Source organism: Aethina tumida, chromosome 5 (assembly GCF_024364675.1).
Source record: "Aethina tumida isolate Nest 87 chromosome 5, icAetTumi1.1, whole genome shotgun sequence".
In the NCBI taxonomy this organism is placed as follows: Eukaryota; Metazoa; Arthropoda; class Insecta; order Coleoptera; family Nitidulidae; genus Aethina; species Aethina tumida.
This window is the reverse complement of record NC_065439.1, coordinates 12,655,120-12,677,355: the sequence shown is the minus strand read 5'-3', so window position 1 is coordinate 12,677,355 and position 22,236 is coordinate 12,655,120. Positions and strand designations below refer to the sequence as shown.

At 26.9% G+C, this 22,236-nt stretch overlaps 1 protein-coding gene across 1 annotated transcript in view; it reads right to left on the bottom strand.

Annotated features, from left to right (window-relative positions):
• Positions 1–2,950: 2,950 nt before the first annotated feature.
• The window catches only part of LOC109598301 (G-protein coupled receptor dmsr-1-like), a 46,805-nt gene continuing 27,519 nt past the window's right edge, over positions 2,951–22,236 (bottom strand). Inside the window, exon 2 of the mRNA XM_049967531.1 lies at positions 2,951–3,117. Within this exon, the coding sequence (XP_049823488.1) occupies positions 3,101–3,117 (17 nt within the window). The 3' untranslated portion in view covers positions 2,951–3,100. The remainder of the gene's footprint in view (positions 3,118–22,236) is intronic.

The window sequence follows — 22,236 nt, the reverse complement described above, 5'->3', positions numbered from 1 at the left end:
TTTACATTTAAAAAATTTCCCCTCTGAGGTTCAGAATGAACTTTTTAAGTCGAGCTACATTGAGACGTTGAAATGTGAAGTTTTAAAGACTCGTAAATTCAGTAAATGACCAATAAATTTCAAAGGATTTTTTACACTTCCACTTAAAGTCTAATTTTCCTACTCTGTTGTTAATATCTATTTTTGTTGCTTCATTCATTCAAAATTCATTTAGGCAATTTTAGTCACATTAATTATTTTATTATAAATTGAAATTTCTCCTGCAGAACTACATTTAAATTTTTTCATGAGATTATATTTTAATTGTAAATTATGTAGAAATTTGAATTTTTGACTGTAAATTTATATTAAAAATCAAATTAAATTTGTATGAAATATGAATATTATTGAATATTGAATATTAATATACATTTTAATTTTGTATGTAATGTACATCTAATAACTGCTTTTACACCATAAAATTTCAAAGGAACTTCCATTTACAGAGTAATTTTCATCTTCAGTTTTAATGGCTCTTTTAATTGATGGTTGTTTCATGAATGAGAAACAATGACTCGAATAGATAACACAAAAATGGTGGCTAACAATTGATTTCCTGTCTTTTATAAAGCAATTTACTGCTACATCACTTATTTCATTATTAAAGTGCAAATTTTTCGAATTAAACTGTAAAAACTAAAACAATGTGGAAATTTACAATCAAAACTACCAAAAAATACAGAATTTATAAAGATAATAATTGTAAAATATATAAACAAGCTGCATTCGTTTTCCTTTCGTGCAACTATTTATATAATTAAATTGACAACTTCACAGTTGAAGTTTTTAGAATAATTTTTTTGTTAATTTACATATAACATTCACCCTGTGGCTTAATAAAAATTTGCGGGCGAGCTTTTTAAGTTAAACTACATTGAAACGTCGAAATGTGAAGTTTTTATGAATCGTAAAATGCAGAAAATGACCAATAAATTTCAAAGGATTCCTTTACATTTCCGCTTAAAGGAAAATTCTCTTGCTCAGTTTTCATTGGGTCCTTAATAAATAAATTTGAGTCGCAAGCCGAATATGTGGATTCGAAATTCATTGAGACCAATTTAATTTACATCAGTTATTTTATTATTAATTGGAAATTTCTCCTACATAACTTCATTCAAATTCTCTCATAACATTATATTTTAAATGTAAGTAAGGTAAATTGAAAATATTTAAAAACACATAAATTATATGAAAAATCAAATTAAATTAGTATCTATTTTAGTTTTAAATGTAAAGTAGACCTAACAAATTCTTTCACATCATTAAGTTTTAAAGGAGTTTGTGCCACTTCCGCCAAGTAATTTTGGTCTTAAGTTTTAATAGCTCTTTTGATTCCTGATTTTTTCATTAATGAGTAACAATGATTTGAATAGAGAATACAAAAATGATGGTTAACAATTCGTTACTCCCTTTATTTGTAACAATTTCGAGCTTAAAAGGTACGAAAATAATTGTTGTGTTGCCTCTGCAACAATCCTGAGACTTAACTTAATTAGACTGACATTTTTGTATTTGTAATTTAAGAAGAATTTCTTTGTTAACACGAGTTTCCCAAGTCAAACTACATTTACACGTTGAAATGTGAAGTTTCAGTGATTTGTAAAATACAGAAAATTTCTTCTAAATTGCTTCCACTTAGAGAATAATTATCCTGCCCAGTTTTAATGTCTGTCTTGATTGTTTCATTAATAAATAATTTGATTTGTAATCCAAAAATCCATATTTTAACAGCAAATTATGTAAAAATTTAAATTTGCTGAGTTTTAGGTATCAACTTTAATTTATTTTAAAGTTTGTATTTATTTCATTCATTTTAGAACACTTAAAATACTTATAAATAAACTTATATAAAACTTTGTTTTATTATTGTGTATTTTAATTTAAAATAGAAATTAAAAAAACTGCATTCATTTGCTGTTCATGCACAAATTCTCAACTAGTTACTTAACTAAACTGACAGTTTCGCATTTGCAGGTCAAGAAGAAATTCTTTGTTATATTACATCTAAAAACTTTCGTCCCGCGGCTTAATAAAAGTTTTATGACGAGTTTTTGGACGACCTATATTGAAACACCGAAACGTGAAAGTTTTAATGACTCGTAAAATGCAGAAAATGACCATTAAATTTCAAAGGATTCTTACACTTACATAATAATTTTTGTGCTTTTGTGAGCTTTAACAGCTAATTGACGATTTCATTAATAAGTAAATGTGATTTGCATGGCGGAAATGGAACATTTTATACGCAAAATAAACCATAAAAACCGGTAATTATTTCAGGATTAAATTCGATTCAGACTGATTTACAAAATAATGATGAAAGGAACATGATTAATACGCAATACGGATAACATACAAATTGAGACAGAATTTTTTTTGTTCAGTTAATAACTCTAATTAGCATGGCCAAATATAATTGGGTTAATTAAGGATTATTCGAATCCAATAATGAGCGTACAAATCAAGGTAACTACAAATTGCATTAGAACATTAAAAAAAACCTCACTACTTTACGGGACATAAAATTTTATTACGCCGACTCCAATTCCATTCCCTAGAATTAAAACTCACAAAGTGCGATCCACAGTTACACCTATCAGAATCCATCAATGTTATTTTAAATTCGACTGTGTGGGAAATTCGATGGAAATTTTAACACAATAAACAGAACCTGTATGCGTCGATGAAAAATGCCCGAGGATTTTTGCAGCTGTTCCATTTTATATTGTATTGAATTTGATTGATTTTTAGGATTTATTGCGTCTCGGTTTCAATCGAAACGTTAAATCACACACCGATTTATCTTGTTTCTATTAATTTTATTTATTTATTCACATCTGTTATGAAAATCGTTCGAATTAATGACAATTTTAAATATTAAAATATTTATTGGGTATTGCAGGAAGTCAATTTGAAATGTTTACATTACGAAAAACTCTATGAATTTGGTATAAGTAAAGCAAACACAAAAATGCACTCACAAACAAGCTGCACTGAAAACGGATATCAATATGCGATGTCATAAATCGTCCTTTAATCCAATCCTATTATTGATGGTCAGTTACTGGCTTATGTTCCCTGAAGATAAAGATCTCTTATGAAACCAATTTCAAATATTTACGTTACAAAGAACTTTCAATATGTTACAAACAAGAAAATAAATTCGGTAACAGGCAAGACTGAAAACAAGTATCAACATGCCTTGATATAAATCCTTTGATAGAATTATTTTTCTGATGCTCAGGCAACCACTTATTTACTATAAAGATAAACATTTCTTAAAAGAATTTCCAACTGAGAATAATTTTAAAAATAAAAATTTATTCTTATTAAAAAAGCTCAATATTTTCATAATAACATTTTCTTTTATTGTCACGGAATCGACTGAAATCCTGCTCAGATAACAATCTCTTATGAAAATCATTCAGTTATCAACAACCCAACCCAAACTGTTTCAAATTAAGAACGCCCTCTGAACTACAAAGTTATCCACTTCTCAAACAACCAAACCACCCACAAATTTTCAACACTATATATTCCTCATTCTCATGACCCAGTATATAGAATAGACGTCTAAAATTCGAAAATAGAGATGCAGCTGCGTTCATCAATCAAAACGAAGGCCCCATTTATTGCTTAAACCTAATAAGCAGCCTATACACTGGCGAATCAATAGCAATCTTAGAAGAGGTCAAATCCATCAATGGTGCCATATTTATAACCAAGTTACCCAGCAGAATATATAACCTAAGATATATGCTATTCATTATAGAAATAAAATAAAAAAAGAATTGACCTTAATTGTCAAATAATTTTCATATGCGTCCACTTCTGTTCTTTATATCCACCAATAGAATTAGTCTAGATATAAACGCCAGCCAGCCAAATATGTTATATAATACATTAAATAATAGGAGGGACTATTTTAATTTGCCTTGGAATTGTCCATACAAAAATATTACACAATTATCTGATGAAAGGAAGTAAATTTCCAACATGCAAGATCTGTGACCAACGACTCACCGTGAAACACTTCCTCGTCTACACTATAAAACACCTAAAAAACCACCTTTGAAACATCCTCAAAGAAATTCTATGAGAAGACACCACGAAATTAATGACGTTACTGATGAAAGCATTAACAATAACTCATGAAACAATTACTAACAAATTTAATATTAAAAATATTAATTCTTATTAGAAAAACCCAATTAATAAATAAACATTATTGTCAGAAAAAATCAATTATAAAGATATTTATTATAATGAATGAAGTGTGTTACAATTATAAACAGTCTAATACCACACAAAGAGGACTAAAACAGATATTAATTAATATACATTTTCATACATGTCTTTTGATCGGGTCCTGCTATTGACGACTGGTCTCTTGTAATAATCATTTAATATCACAACAATGTTAAAAAAATGAAAAAAATTCTGATGTAAACACACGATTTTAAATATTTTCATTACAAAGGATTTTTTATTACAAAGAACTTTTTGAATTCAACGTCACTGTTTCAAACATGAAAATAAATTTGCAATTTAGCAGGAATAAAAACATATATTAATATGCATTTTCATAAATGGGCGTTTAATCGAATCCTATTATTGATGGTCAGTTTCCTCCTTATACACCATAAACTTTTAGGAAAATTATTTAATAACTAACAATTTTATAAATTAAAAAGTATATTCTTGATATACTAATTTATTTCCATAAAAAAGAACTGTCTAAATTTAATGTCAGTGTTGGAAACATAAAAATAAATTTGCAATTTAGCAGGAATAAAAACATATTCCTAATAAAAACACAAATTTTAATATTTTTATTATAGAGAACTTTCTGCTATTAATGGTCAGTTTCCTTCTTATACATCATAAATAGCTTAGGAAAATTATTTATTTGTTTAATTAACATAATTTTAAAAATTAAAAAATATATTCTTATTATAAAAACACAATTTTTCATATTTCCATTAAAAAGAACTTTCTAAATTCAAGGTTAATGTTGGAAACATGAAAATAAATATTCAAATAAGCAGGACTAAAAACAGATATTAATATGTATTTTCTAATTTATCCTTTAATTGAATCCTGCCTTTGACGATCACTCTCCTCCTTATGCACCATAAACATAAACATCTATCTATAAAAATATTTTAATTACTAAGAATTTCAAAAAATTAAAAGAGTTATTCCTAATGCAAATATTAATATGCATTTTCATAAATAGGAGTTTAATGGAATCCTGCTAATGATGGTGAGTTTCCTCATACATCATAAATATTAGGAAAATTATTTATTTATTTATTGAATAATTGAATCCTGCAATTAACGATCACTCTCCTCCTTATGCACCATAAACATAAAGATCTATCTATGAAAATCTTTTAATTACTAAGAATTTTTAAAAATTAAGGTTATTCTTAATGCAAAAACATAATTTTTAATATGTTTATTACAACTTTCTGAATTCAATGTCAATGTTGAAAATATGAATATAAATTTGCAATTTAACAGCTATAAAAACATATATTAATATGCATTTTCAGAAATGGACTTTTTTATACGATGGTCAGTTTCCTTCCTTATACTCCATAAATATAAACTCACCAGAAAATTATTTATTTACTAATAATTTTAAATATTAAAAAATATATTCTTAATATAAAAACACAACGTCAATGTTGAAAACATGAAAATAAATGTTCAAATTAGCAGCATTAAAAACGGATATTAATATGTAATTTCATAAATTACCCTTTAATCAATTCCTGCCATTGATGATCAGTTTCCTCTTTATGCACCATTATTACAGAGAATTTTCTGAATTAAATGTCAGTGTTGGAAATATGGAAATAAATTTGCAATTTAGCAAGAATAAAAACATATATTAATATACATTTTCATAAATGGGCGTTTAATTGAATCCTGCTCAGTTTCCTCCTTACACACCATAAATATAAACACAATTTTTAATATTCTCATTAAAAATAACTTTCTGAATTCAATGTCAATGTTAGAAACATGAAAAGAAATGCTCCAATAACCAGGACTAAAAACAGTTATTAATATACATATTCTAAGTCACCCTTTAATTGAATCCTGTTATTGATGGTCAGTTCCCTCCTTATACACCATAAATATAATCTCTTAGGAAATTTATTTAATTAAAAAATATATTCTTAATATAAAAACACAAATTTTAATATTTCCATTAACAAGAACTTTCAGAATTTAATGTTAATGTTAGAAACAAATAAAAGTTATTCAAAATAAGTGGGACTAAACACAAATATTAATATGCATTTTTATAAATTATCCTTTAATCAAACCTTGGTATTAATGGTCAATCACCTCCTTATGCAATATAAATATAAACATCTATCTATGAAAATATTATTAAATGATACTAACAATTTCAAAAAAACTTATTCCAAATACAAAAACATTATTCATATTTTTATTACATAGAACGTTCTGAATACAATGCCAGTGTTGGAAACATGGAAATAAATTTTCAATTTAGCAGGAATATTTATATGTATTTTCACAAATGGACGTTTAATTAAATCCTGCTGTTGATGGTCAGTTTTCTCATTATACTCCATAATTAAAAAATATATTTTTAAAACAAATACACAATTTTTAATATTTTCATTAAAAGGAACTTTCTGAATTCAATATCATTGTTGGAAATATGAAAATAAATTCACAAATAATTTTCATTAATAAACCTTTAATCGAATTCTGCCATTGAAAATTAATCTCCTCCTTAAGCACTAGAAACATAAACATCTCTTGTGTAAATCATTTAATTACAATGAATTTCAAAAATTATAAAATGCATTCTTGATGCAAAAAACAATCTTTAATATTTTTATTACAAAGAATTTTCTAAATTCAATATCAGTGTTGGAAACACGAAAATAAATTTGCTAATAAGCAGGATTAAAAACAGAAATGAACGGAACAGAAGATAAATATATCTGATGAAAATCGTTCACATAATAATAATTTCAGAAATTATAGTATGTATTCTTAATGCAAAAACATAATTTTCAATACTTTTATTAAAATAATAAGAATTTGATGTATTGTAAACATAAAATTCCATTCTCAAGCAAGTGGAACTAAAAACAGATATCAATATGCATTCTCATAAATTGGTTTTCTATCGAATTCTGCTACTGATGGTTAGTTGCAACCTTATACTCCTTAAAGATAAAAATCTCTTATGAAAAATTTTCAATTACCACAAATTTTAAAAGTTAAATTATTCGTCCTTAATATAAAATTACAATTTTCAACATTTTTAGTATAAAGAACTTTGAATTCAACGGCAATATTGCAAACTCGAAAGTCCATTCGCAAACACGCAGGACAGAAAACAGATATCAATATGCAATCGCATAAATCGTCCTTTAATCGAATCCTGCCATTATGGTCAGTAACCAACTTATCTCCCATAAAGATGTATGAGATTAATTTAAATAACCTAATCCGTTTTATGCGTCCCGTAAATCGACCCAAAAAAATGACAGTTCCTATTATCTCCCATTAATAACGTTCAACAATACCCAAACTTAATCGAAAATTAATCAATGCCGAAATGAAATTTGTTTGTACACGTGTGTTTATGTACGTTGAAGGAGTATGGAACGTGCATTAATCACTTAAATTGGCCGAATCGGTTTATAATTAAAAGGAAATTAATTCGGGCGTCGCATCGTGACATATTGGCGCTCTCGATTTCGGTTTCCTTTGATAATTAATCGTCGATAATAATGCGATAAATTCGAACACGGGCAAGATTGCTCACTTTGATATTTCACACCGTCTCATGAACTTTTCACTTCTCGCGTTTTAATCTCCAAGGATGAATTACGTTTGGAAACAAAAACAAGAAAAAGCCGTCGATTACGATCCGGTAATGTTTCAAACATAATGTGAAAAATTACGGTTTCGCGAGCGATTACGATCGATGCGAACGCTAAACGAAAATCGATCGTGCAACGAAAATTAGTGTCACGCCGAAACTGCCGAAAACTGCCGTGCACCCGATGAGGTAAATCGCCCGTTCAAATGACCGATCAACGTCCAAGCTGCTTAGTAATTAAAGGCGAACTCCGCACCGAAATCGTACGACGCCATCGTACACAGAATATTGGACCACGAACAGCAAAACTTTCCTGCAACAATATCGCCTCATACGTTGCTAATTTCTCGGGGGCGTATTCAATGGCTTTCAGCCGCAACCGGTCGGATTCTAATTAAATTTGTTCCGCACAAGATGAATGTGTGACTGATAACAATTCTCGTCCTTGTTTATCGGGAACCGTTCGGCGTTAGTTACGGTTTCGTTTCAGTCGAGTGTGTGGAATTTGCGTGCCGTAGTTTATGAGATTTATAATTTAGATGTTAATTTAAGAATGCGCGGGTAACGAGAGGAACAATACGAGAGGGAGTAATCTAATTTATTTTGTCGACGGAATGAGTGATACAAACTTCGGTCGTCACTGCGAATTAGAATAATAAAAACGTACCCTACGAAAAGCTCTGGGGCTCTAAAAAGGCAATCTAGCTCAAAAAATATCTTAGCAGCATTGAGCTTAACATATATATATATATAACAATTATAATTATTATATTAATATTTACAGAATTCGAAAATACTAATGGCTTTTTATGATTACCCCTAGTAACTAAAATCCTCAAAAAATATAATATGAGAATATGATGCATATTGATCTGTAAAAGCTATGCTTTTATGGGGATTACTCTATTCTTTTTTTTAAAAAAAAAAAAAAACGTACACGAACATTTTAAACCATTGTACGAGTTCATAACTATAATAATTCAATAACTATGAGAATAATAAAGTAACAATACAATTATTTGTTCGTCCTTTTCTCCACATATTCTAGCTTTCAAGCATTAATAATCACAGTAACCTAACAAAAAAAACCTTTCACAGCTTGATGGTATTGAGGACCCTTTTACGACCAGTTTGTGTCTATAGACATGTTTCTAGTTTCAGGCAATTGATAAATATACCCATTTAACCAAAAAAGGATTTTTACTGCATTTCGAAATTGAATCAAATAAAACAATTTCGCTTACTTATTTTTACATTTTTGAGGATTTTATTTTAAATTCGAAATGTGGTATTTTTTTTTAAAATTTTAAGTTTATTGGGTTTTAAAGAATGGTTCCTTTTATGGATTTACTAGAAAGATTCAAAAATAAATAAATTTTGAATATATCTTCTAAAATGCTCATAAATTAATAATTGTAGATAACATGGACATATTTTTTAAATATAATCATATTTTAGCTTACACTATGAGTTCTGAATTCTGAATGATTAAATTGGATGGAATTGATTTTAATTAATTAATTTTCTTAAGAACAAATTCAAACAACATTAAAGTTTTATTTAATTAGTTATTAACTCTATTGTTTCTGAAAAATCTATGAACAACAGTCTTAAATTACAATCAAGTCCCCCTTTTTATTTAATATAAATATTAACTTCAACTTACGGATTTAATGGTCTTTAAACAAAAGTTCATTAGAAATGATATCTGAGAAAGAGAGTTTTGGAAAAACTGTTATAGCATACTGAACTGCAGGATTACCATTGGGAGATTTTTATTGGGAAGGGGATTCTAGTGTGTAAAACTGGATTAACAACATAAGGAAATTACATGAAACTTTTATTTTCTCAACTAAATGTATATAATATTCTGATCGTGTTGATTAAGATAGTAAACATAAACACAAAGAAAGAAGATTAGTTTGATATAACTAGTATTTATTACATGAAAATGTAAAAAAATGAGAACTGAAAGATTACCTGCATCTACAGACTTCAGATTTTTATTGGAAAGAGGATTTTAGAGAGTAAAACTGTTTTAACAAAATAAGAAACTTACATGAAACTCTTTTTACTGTTCGAATTAAAAGTATATATTATTCTGATCGTCTTCATAAAAGAATAAACACAAAGACAAAAAAGGCGAAAATTTAGTAAAACTATCTTGCAAAATAGTCTTTTCTGAATGAAAATGTAAAAAACTGAGAACTAAAGTCTTCTGATTTTTATTGGGAAGAGGATTGTAGGGAGTAAAATTGTATTAACAACATAAGAAACATGAAACTCTCTTTTTACTGTCCGAAATAAATATATGTAATATTCTGATCGTGTTTATTAAGACAGTAAACATAAAGACAAAGAAAAACAAATAATTTAATAAAACAGTTTTTATTGCATGAAAATGGAAAAAATGAGAACTGAAGGATTACCAACATCTGAAGTCTTCAGATTTTTTATTGGGAAGAGGATTGTAGGGAGTAAAACTGGATTAACAACATAAGGAACTTACATGAAACTATTCCTGACTCTCCAAATTAAATGTATATAATATTCTGATCGTGTCCATTAGGACAGTAAACAGAATAACAAAGAGAGGAGGACAATTTGGTAAAACTATCTTGCAAACCAATCTTTATTGCATGAAAATGTAAAAAAATAAGGAGAAATTGGCGAATAAAAAAATCATGTTTTTATTTGATTTACTTCCACTTACAGTGCATAAAAAAGGAAATTATGGAAAAAGAAATATAAGACACCATTTCTGTAAAATGGCCATATTTATTCTACCTGGGGTACTGGGTGTATGCCTAAAATATTCCTACAAATCCCTCTATACAACGAAGTGAAAGAAGCAGTGATTGTTAATGTTTAAAAGTTGAAAAAAGAGATGAAAAGTCTCCTTTTTTATATTCAAATTACTCACAATTACCATACCACTGCGACAATTCTAGAATTGTATATAGCATAAAATGATCGTCTACATTTCTCTACTACCTAAAAAATTAGGTTAAAATATTTTTTGGAAAATAATATTAACTACATTTTTTAAAAATATGAAATTTAATGTTATTTCAAACATGGAGGCTAAGACAAAAAAAACATTCTGCATAAAATTTTGCTATAGAAAAATTCACCTCCACATGATATGTTTTTTCGTTACGCTTTTTATAAACTAATTATCTGTACAGTCATCAAATTTGTCTAGTAAACCTGATTTTAGTTTGCAAATCCATTACAAAAACAACTGAAGGCTAAACAAATTATCTAGTACTTTGGAAAAAAGCCAAGTTAAAATACAACAGTGCATTCGCCATTATGTAGAATAAATAGGACGCATTCGCCAAATTTATATAATAAATGTGATTTCAGTTTGTAAGTCGATTAACAAAAAGCGTAAAGGTGAAACAGATTATCAGATAATTGGGTTTGGGAATCATTCAATTTGTTGTTCATTTTGTAGTTTAATTAAGGTTCTTATTTTCCTCTCTGAAAATTGGAAATTAATTTAAAACGAAGAAAATACGATTGATAATATAAGTCTGTTTTATATTTAGAATTAAAAGAAAATTTAATAGTAACATAACATAAATAAAATTAAAAGCCTTATTCCACTTTAATTAATTCGAATTTTAACATATCATATTTATGAGTTGTTGTTATATGGAATAATTGGAATTTAATGACTAATTTAAAACAAACAAAATACGATTCTAATATTTACATTTCTCTATAATGGTTCATATGGGATGTTTATTATTGAGAGAAAATTTGATTTAATTCATTATAAAATTGTTTTATAAACAAACCTAAAATTAAAAATTAAAAAAAAGAAAATAATTATCGTCGATTGTCCGAAAATTACAATTTATAATAATAATACTAAATTTCCTTTCACATAATAATATACAATCAATAAAAATTCAATTTGATGTTTAGGTGTCCATTTATTGAATTCTAAAAGAGTTCCATGTAATATGCAAATTTAATTAGAAAAACGCATATTATCTTGAAAATATCCAGCCTCAGACATGCTTTTGTGATGTATAGCTCTCACATACATTTATTATCACGGATGTACAGAGGCAATATATTATGTTTCAATTTAATGTCAAATATCGTGGCACTAACTGTTGCTTTACAGTTAACATATTTTAAACATCCAACATATTTCTGACAGGTATGGAACGATTGACACGTAAGGAAGCCTTCATACACGGTATTGTAATATTTGTTATTCATTAATCTTAAACATTGGTCCACTATACAAAACAGTAGAAAAGAATTACAGGACTATTAAACAAGTAATAATTATTTTGAGTATATAAACAAATAATTTTTTTGGATACGAAAAATATTTTTTTGTATAATGGATAATTTAATTAACACATAATGTCCATACTAATGAAATTTAAGGTTTTGGTGTTATTCCCAAATATTTGATTTTTGTAATATAAATATTATGAAATTTAATCTTTTAAATAACGTTGCGAGTTAAATACTTATTATTGCAAGGAAATACGATTTAAATAGTTATAAAATTAGTTTATTATACTTAGAATTGTGTATTTTTATTGATACAAACTGGAATTTAATGCGTATTTAAAATGAAAATAGGACAATGTACATTTATTTGTAGTGATCCAAATTAAAAACTCTTTTTTGTGAGAAAATTTAATATACATAAATTATAAAATTGGGTTAAATTTAAAAATAACACAATAAATATTCCCTTGATTAAAATAAAATGATGGAAATACATTCCTGATTATTTTTAGAATATTTAATTCGCTTAAGAATATTTAGAATTGTTTACGCATTTTGAATTCTGTGAGACCTCTACGTAATATGCAATTGAACGTATGATTAGAATAACACAGATTAACTTGAAAATGTCCAGCATTTCTGACGTTGTATTAATGCACGTCTCTCACATACTTAACATTGTCACAGATATACGAAGGCGTTATATTATGTTTTAATTTGAAGACAAACAACAGGGTATCATGAAACAACTTTTGCTCTGTAGATAACAAATTCAAAACTACCGGCATCATATTAATACGTGGGAAACGACTGACACGTAAGATACCCCTTGTAACACGATTTCGTGACATTTGTAATTCGTTAATCTAACAAATTTGCAGGTACGGGACTACTAAACAATTGTTTTGTTGATGTGGACAAACGTTTTCCTATTCCCATATTATTTTTGTAACATAATTTATAGAGTATACAATTTTTGTGAAGTTTATAATTATTTTACACTAAAATTGATTTATTAAAAACACTAAAATTATGAATGATAAAATAATAATTATTGATAGATCTAAAAAAAGTAAAAACACACATTCCACTTTAGTTAATTTGCAGGACATTTATTTTTAAATTATATTTAGAATTGTTTATTTTTATTGTTTGCACATCTTTCTGTTTTTCCTGTTAGCAAATTGGAATTGGAAGCAATTGTCTAATTAAAAACGAATCAAATACGATGAAGTATTTATAAAATTTACATTTATTTGTAATGTTTCGAACAAAATACTTATTATTGCAAAGAAATTCAATTTACAAAATTAAAATTAAATAAAAGTATGGATATATACCACTTTAGTTAATTTATAGTATATTTATAGTGGTACTGTTAACGATTTATTGGAAAATTGGATGTTAATGCCTGATTTAAAACGTAATAATGTTCATTACTGCGAGAAAATTACTAATCATTAATAATTGCCTGATTAACTTAAATGAAAGTATGGACATATTTTACTTAATTGGTTTGGTTTATTTATTAGGTTTGCAGTGTTTATTTTTGCTCTGAAAATTGAAATTTAATGTCTGATTTAAAACGAATTATATACGGAAAGGTTTTATTTAATTTATATTTATTTGATGAGTTTCGTATTAATTGCATTAATGCGATGAAGTTTGATTTAAAATATTATAAAATTAGATTATTAACAATTATAAAATTAAAAATAAAATAATAATCGTTTGACTAATTTAGCTTAATCAAAATTAAGATTAATATTATTATAAGTATACACTTATATTTAATTTTAATTAATTTGTAAAATGTTTATGTTGCTTTTTAATTTAGAATTGGTTATATTTTTTGTTCACAGTTTTGATTTTCTTCTTAGAAATAAAAGGAGAAAAAGAACTTAATATCTAATTTAAAGGAAAGAAAATGGGATGACATATATTTGTAATATTTTTAATTAACTGTTCAATATTGCGAGAAAATTTGATTTACACAATTATAAAATCAATTTATTAAAAAGCCTTAAATTGAAAATAATTAAACCATACTTCAGTTTAGTTAATTCACAACATATTTATGATTCATTCATATTTATGATTCAATTATAATTGTTTATTTTTAATGGTTACAATTTGATGGTAAACTGAAATTTCATACTTAATTTGAAACAAAGAAAATATAACGATATATCATAAAATTTATATTTATTTGTAACGTTCCCAATTAAATGTTCAATATTGCGAGGGAATTTGATTTACATCATTATAAAATTAATTTATTAACAACCCTAAAATTAAAAATAATTAAACCATAATTCACTTTAATTTTTAATTTGTTAACATGTTTATGATTCGTTTATATTGAGAATTTTTTATTTATATTGATTAAAATTTTATGGAAAATTGGAATTTAATACTTAATTTAAAATGAAGAAAATATGAAATTTAATAAAATTGGAGGAAAATGTAATATAAATCATTACAAAATTAGTTAATCAAATAAAATCTTTAAAATAATAAAATAATATTGGTATGATTGACTTAAATGAAAGTATGGACACATATTTCATATTACTTAATTGTTTCGAAATAAATGCAAGAATATTTTATTTAAATAGTTAAAATTATGAATAATAAAATAATAATTGTCTGTTAGATTTAAAGTACGAACTTCCATCTATTCTACTTTAGTTAATTTATAACACATTTATCATTCGTTTTTATTTTTATTCTCCACAGATTCGTCTAAAAAGTGGAGTTAATTATTCATAACATTTTGAATTATATATTTATTATTGAGAAGAAATTCAACTGACATCATCATAAATTTAATGTGTAATGTGATGATCATCCTCCTCATCTCTGTTTTCCATTTTTTCTTCAGTCTCATATGGCAAAATCCATATCTCTTCAATACTTGCTCGTACAGAAAATTTCTATTTGCATTTCTTGTAGGAAATTGAACGTACTACAAAAAAGGTAACCTTCAATTTTTTCACAACTTTTATCGTTTAGAAGATATCGGAGGTCAATATTTGAAGAATTTAAATTTCTTTTTTACTATATTTAACACAGAACGTGCTGAATAAAGAAATCATTAAAGTCATATGTTAATAAACATTAATGTATTGTTTAATTAACTAGTGTATTGTTTAGTTGACTAGTTGGGGAAGACACATAAGATAGAAGGTGGAGTAAAATTATGTAGGGGTTAGAGTCATCCCCATCCTTAAAAGATGACCCTTAGTGTAAGTTAAAATAAGTATAATTATTCTTTGTTTCCGATTGTTAGTTATTTGTTAATAAACTATTTTGTATATATTTGGATTCTGTGTTTATATGAGCTACTCCACAATCCCCAATAAGTCAAAGGTGTGATAATATCTACAATATCTATCTTTGACGAAAACTAAATGCTTTACAAAAAAGGTCTCTTGTGGTTAATTGATTACTCCAGTCATGTAGAAAATATTCGCATTTGAATCCCAATCCGTTTAGATTTTAGCAGTTTTTTAATAAAGCACGAATTCGACGTGGCTTGCTTTCTATTAAATTATTAATGTCTTCTTGGGGACCATTTCCCGATTCTTCTAAAGCTGTATAAGTTGTTCTTCTCCAATTCTTCTTTTAACGTTATCCCATAAGTGCTCTATGGGATTAAGATCCGGTAAACAAGAAGGGACTCTAATTCGGTCACACCTTCCACAAAATTTCTCGAGCTCAAAGTCTTTTCCAGTTTCAGTCGAAACACTAACACCTGTAGCTTGCACAAGTTGCCTTTGAGGCCTTGCATTTTACGGGATGTTGAGGTATTTCTTTTTACTATTTAATTTAGCTTTCCGACTTCTCCTAGGCCTATTTTTTAGAGTTTCTAACTTCAGAAACTTTCTTTGTTTACAGATCTGATGAAAAAATTTGGAATTTGCTACCTACTTTAAAACGAACAAAATAAGATAAAGAAATATTTAGAATAAACAATTATAAAATTAAATCATTACATTTATTAATTTACAAATAAGAAAATAATAATAAGTCTGACTGACATTAGTTAATTGTAGTATATTTATAGTTCATATTCATAAAATAGTAATTTAGAATTGTTTATATTTATTTGTTTTAGTTTTCTTTTTGGAAAATTGGACTTTATTTCTAAAACAATAATATTGTAATTAAAAGCATTATAAAATTAATTTTTAAACAACCATAAAATTAAAAATTCTAAAATAATAATTGTTGTCTGACTGAAAATTGTGAATATAGTTAATTTGCTGCATATTTATGATTAGTTTATGTTTAGAATTGTTAATTTTTATTGTTTACAGATCGATTAAACCAATATTTAACTCGACAATCATTAAAACATACACGTACATTTACTTTGTCCAACACACATTAACTAATAAATGTAATTGAAGCCATTAACCAAATAAAATATATACCTACAAATTAATTAGTCAATTTACATTCTCTTTACCACATTGTGACATTAAAAGGGACATGTCATTAATTATTCGTCAAAGCCCATATCAAAGTTTTATGAAAATCATCTCATAGCAAATCTTCTCATCTTCATAATTCGTAGGGTCAGAACAATTTTAACGGTACGATTACAACGGGCGGAAAATTATAAATTATCTCCACCCCTCATAATCCTAGGAATGTTTTCAAGTCCGGCAATAAATATTGCCGCTCCCGCACTCAACTTGACAAACACACCGAACCCTTAAAATATCAGTGGGACCGCGATCGTCATTAATTCGATTTCGTCTCATTAATACAATTAAGATTACATCGAATTGATTGTTTTTCTTCGTTCCATTCATCAACTCGCGCACGGATTGTTTATAATGTCGTTCATGAAGTTTTAACAACTTACTTCCGCGGTTTTGAGTTTACGACGATTAATGGACCAGCCAATTCGAAAACTTCGACCGCGATTTTCATTTCGGAATGGCGTTCGTCAAGGAATTTAATCAACGAAACTACTTTGTCAATCGTTTGTGTGTGTCTCGTGTTTTCTCCGTTCCGTAATTTAGTTTATGGTTTAGATATTAAATTGTGTCACGGTTCGGATTTAATTTCAAAATGTTGTTATGAATATTGCGACCATTTTTAATCAGCACGACTTTGATGTAGAAATTTACTTAAATTGATTAAAATTTTATATTAAAATATCGCGTTATTTGTAATTTTATTTCACCTCCACAATCAATTTTAAAATCTGAAAAAAAACATACATTATAATTCAGTTTATAAAAGTCAGCTCCGTTTCAACGTTTTGAATAACTCAATTCGCAGTAAATTAATTGTGTTTCAACGCAACAATAAAATATAACGTTTACAGTATAGAAAAAATAAATAGCCTATTTTTACACGACATATAAAAAAATATGATGGCTGTTAGATTTACTGAGCGCATTAATCAACGAGGTTAATAAAAGTTTTATTCGGGTTCGAGAATATAAATAAATATTGTCTTATTTCCAGTGCGAAATTGAGAAACATGCAGCAGCAATTTCCAGAGATTGAATTGAATAAAAAGGAAAACAAAAAATATATTAATTTTATATATAGAATAATTTTATCATGATAAACAAGTCCTCAAATAAATATTTTAAAAGATATTGAAGTACACTATTTATTATTTACTTTATTTATTTGTTGAACAATAAACAAACAATATTAGACAACAAACATAGACATTTTATAATATTAGAATATATTGGAACGATTTATCGCCTCTAAATAAACATACAAAATCAATCCAATCAATTATCAATCCAATCTGATAATAGACACTAACATGCAACATTTAAAAACCAAAACATGCAATATAATAATAATAATAAACTTGACCCTTTCGTAAGATTATCTTTGGCAATAGACATTTATTAATAACTTACTAGAAACACTTGCCAATACACAACTTGAATTATGACTGACGTGATTTACACAAGTCTATATTAAAAACACTTTTGGTTTCTCTCATAGAAATATGTATAAAGGTAACTTAAATAAAAAGTAGAAAAATTTCTAGTTTATTTTGTAATTTAGTTAAGTTTAACACGAAAATCTTATTCATTTAGTCCAGATAACGGCAAATTTCGTCTTCGGTTTAACATTTTACTTAATTCGGAGACCAGAATAAACCCGAACAAAATTAAATTAGATAATATTTCGTTAGAAAGATGAGTAAATTATGCATCCAACGGTATCTAATTCGTTTCAATTGGGAGAAAAATAACTGAGTTACAGCTATAGTAACTTCAATTTTTACCCATTTTCAGCCTCTTTCGTCATTTGAGCAATTTTTTCTGTTAAAAATAATTTGAATATTCCCAGTTTTAAATTTTTAGTAGTTAGTTTATTCAAATTTAATCATTTGAAACTCTGATGAACTATAATCGAATAAAAAATAAAAATAAAGAAATAATAATTTATATATACTTTATACATAAATATTAGGGTGGGACAAAAAAATCGACAATTTTTTTTTAACTTCCTACACTTAAAAATTTGTTCCTGAAAAAATATGAGCTATTAACTTTAATAAAAAGAAGGAAGATAGAGGTATCTCAGATTTCCAGTCTGCCATATGCAAAATCCATACCTTTAGATTGTTTGATCGTACAGAAAATTACTATTCGCATTCGAACCCAACGTATATTTTGATAGTTTTTTTAACAAAAATTTTAAATTTATCCATTTAAGTTATAAATTTTGAAAAGATTTTAAAAAAATTAGTTTATGTTGATAGAATAACAGTTTCTAAATTATGTCTTATCTTTTGTTCCAGAATATATTTCTTTCTAATCCCTCCCCCTCTAAGATATCCAATTTTTCTTCAGTTCCATATAGCAAAATCCATATCTCGAGATTATTTTATCGTACAGAAAGAATTTAACAAAAATTTCTTTTTTACTTCTAAGTTTTATAACTTGTACATAAGTAAATATTATGAAATGTTCATATATTTTTTTGTACAAAATTAAACGATCTACAAAAAAGATCAACTGTAGTTAATCGATTACTCTAACCATATAGAAGATATTCGCATTCGAACCCCAGTGTAGTTTTTTAATAAATTTATCCATTTAAGTCATGAATCTTGAAAATATTTAAAAAAATTTGAGTTTATTTTGACAGAATAACAGTTTCTAAATTATGTCTTACCTTTTGATTCGGAATATATTCCTTTCTAATCAGTTTTTAACAATATCTTCTTTCATAATTTTGCTCTTATAACAATTTAGTATCGTGATTTAATATTTTTCAAAATTTATAATTGTATTTTGTTTGTCTGGGGAATTTTAAAATTTAGTTTCAAATGTTGATGTTGTTCATAACTTGTCTACTAGCCCCATATACATTTTTTCTATTTCTATGTTTCTTCTTATATTCCTACATACAGTTGTATCTTCTTGCATATAACTATAACCAAATAGTTTAAAGCTGAGTTTTGATATATTTAATTTTTTATATTTCTTAAATAAAAAAATATTTTTTTCTGAAATAGATAATGAATTGTCTTATTGAAAACTATTAAAATCAGTGAATTATTAGAATATCTTCTAAATGGTTATGTAATCAATTAACCACAAGAAACCTTTTTCGTAGAGCATTAAATTTCATATGCATTACTTTCCTGCATTTTATAATATTTATTTATCTACGAGTTATACAATTTTGAAATAAAAAAAAATTGTTCAATTTTTCAAACTTGATCTCCGATATCTTCTAAAAAGTTATGAAAAAATTATAAAATACCTTTTTTGTAGGACATTCAGTTTCCAATAAAAAATGTATGATGAAGTAATAACGACATACGGAACTAAAGAACAAATGGAAAACAGAGGTCAGGAGGACCTTATTAAAAACCTATTCAAATTAAGAGTTAATCTTTGGAGATCATTTTTTAAAAGTGTCTAAGAATTTTTCAGTGTCGGAAATTAAAAAAATAGATGTCATACAATTTTTCGATACCATTTTTATAGAAAGATTTGTCTTTAGCCTCAAAATAAGCTTCAGTCCACTCGGCTGACTACCGGTTGGACACCGGTGTGAAATGATGGAGCCATGTTTCATCCATTTTCACATATCGACGCAAAAATTCGGGTTTATTATGATTGAACAGCTCCAAACACTTCTCAGAATTATCAATTCTTTGTTGTTTTTGGTCGATTGTCAGCTCGTGCGGCATCCACTTTGAACAGAGCTTTCGCATACCGAAATAAATATTCATTCACGATATGTTCAACACGTTCCTTTGATATCTTTAAGGTCTCAGCTATCTCAATCAACTTCACTTTACGGTTATCCGAAATTATTTGGTGGACTTTTTTGATGTTTTCGTCGGTTTATCAAGACAAGCCTTGGCTTCAATAGTATTTTTTTTTTCGCCAAATAACAATGCTTTATTAACACACGAAATTCCTTTATATCCATTTTTTCAAACTAACAAAAGTTGCTTCACTCAATATTTTATAACTCACAAACTAATAGTACGAAGGCTGTCAAATTTATACACGTGTGTTTTGAAGGTTAGGACTAACTGAAAATCATATGGATTTAATACCAGTAGCACCATTTATGTGTCAGCCTACTAACATTTCAGCCCACCTGTTATACACACACACACACACACACACACATATATATATATGCTCTACTTTTTGCCAGCCGAATATTACGGTATTAATTATATTTTTTAGAATAAAATGTGTATCGATTTTATTTTCTTATAAACCAATTTCATTATTTTCTAATCCCTAAGACTGTTGTCTCCTTTCTAGTGTCTTAATGAAACATTTCACTTTGTTCATCATTTTGACCAACTACATTTTCTAGGAAGAATCGAAGACCTAATCTGAAAATTAGGGTGTGAATATTTAAGAATTAATTGCGACTCTACTATCTGCAAAGACAATAAACGGCATATTGAAATTAATTATGGTTCAACAAATTTGACCATGACAAAAGAAACTGAAAATCGACAAAACTTGATTGATAGAAGTTGTTTGATATTTATCGTTCATAAAAATTATGTAAAATATCAAAAATATATTTATAAAATAATATATCAAAATATTTCAATTTCCAGATGCAAATAAAACCAATAACATAAAGGTTGGAGTCGAAGGAAGCTCTTTACATAGTTCAAACGGATGAAGCATACAATAAGACGACAGAAAACCAAAATATTCATTTAATAGACTTTCAATCATAACATTTTTATTTATCTCACCTTATCCAGTGTCTCAAAAATATTTGAAGTAACAGCCTATACATCATTCTATCACCAAGGAAATTGTTATCTGTCTCCCAACCAGCACCGATTCATTCAACTTCGTTCAACATTAACTAACTTAACAGTGTTTACTCATGTGTCAAATGAAATGGATAAAAGTGGTAAAATTGACGTTATTTATAGAGATTTCTCGAAAGTGTTCGATATATTGCCCACACTATAATTCTCAACAAATTAAATTTCATTGGATTGCACAATTCGAATATTCAACTACAGTCTTTATACATTAGTGGACAGGAACAATATGTCAGATACTATAGCTTAAAATCGAAATTCTACTCGACTTTATCTGTGGTATCATGTTGATTTCACAATTTACCGTTCTGTCATTGTGAGAATTTATAATTGCAAATTGTGTGTTAAATATTAATATCTAAGTGTCTAAGTGTGGTAGTTGGTCGATTATTTACACAAGTTGTTTAATCTTTTTATTGACAACTATAATACCTAGAATTCGGAAACATTGTTTGATGATAAACTTTTAATAAATATCTAAGAAAACAGATTCCGCTATATTTCTTGGTTTTATCTTAAGAAATTGTGTGACTTCAATAACTCTGACACCTTGTATTTACTTTATTACAACTTTGAGAGATCAAATTATAATTCCTTAGTTTTAAATGTTAACAAAGGTACAACAAAACTTTGGAAAATATACAGTGAATAAGAGGTTTAATTTTCCCAAATAAACTTTTACATGGACTGTTATTAATTAAACTCTTGATTTGTTTATTATTATTAT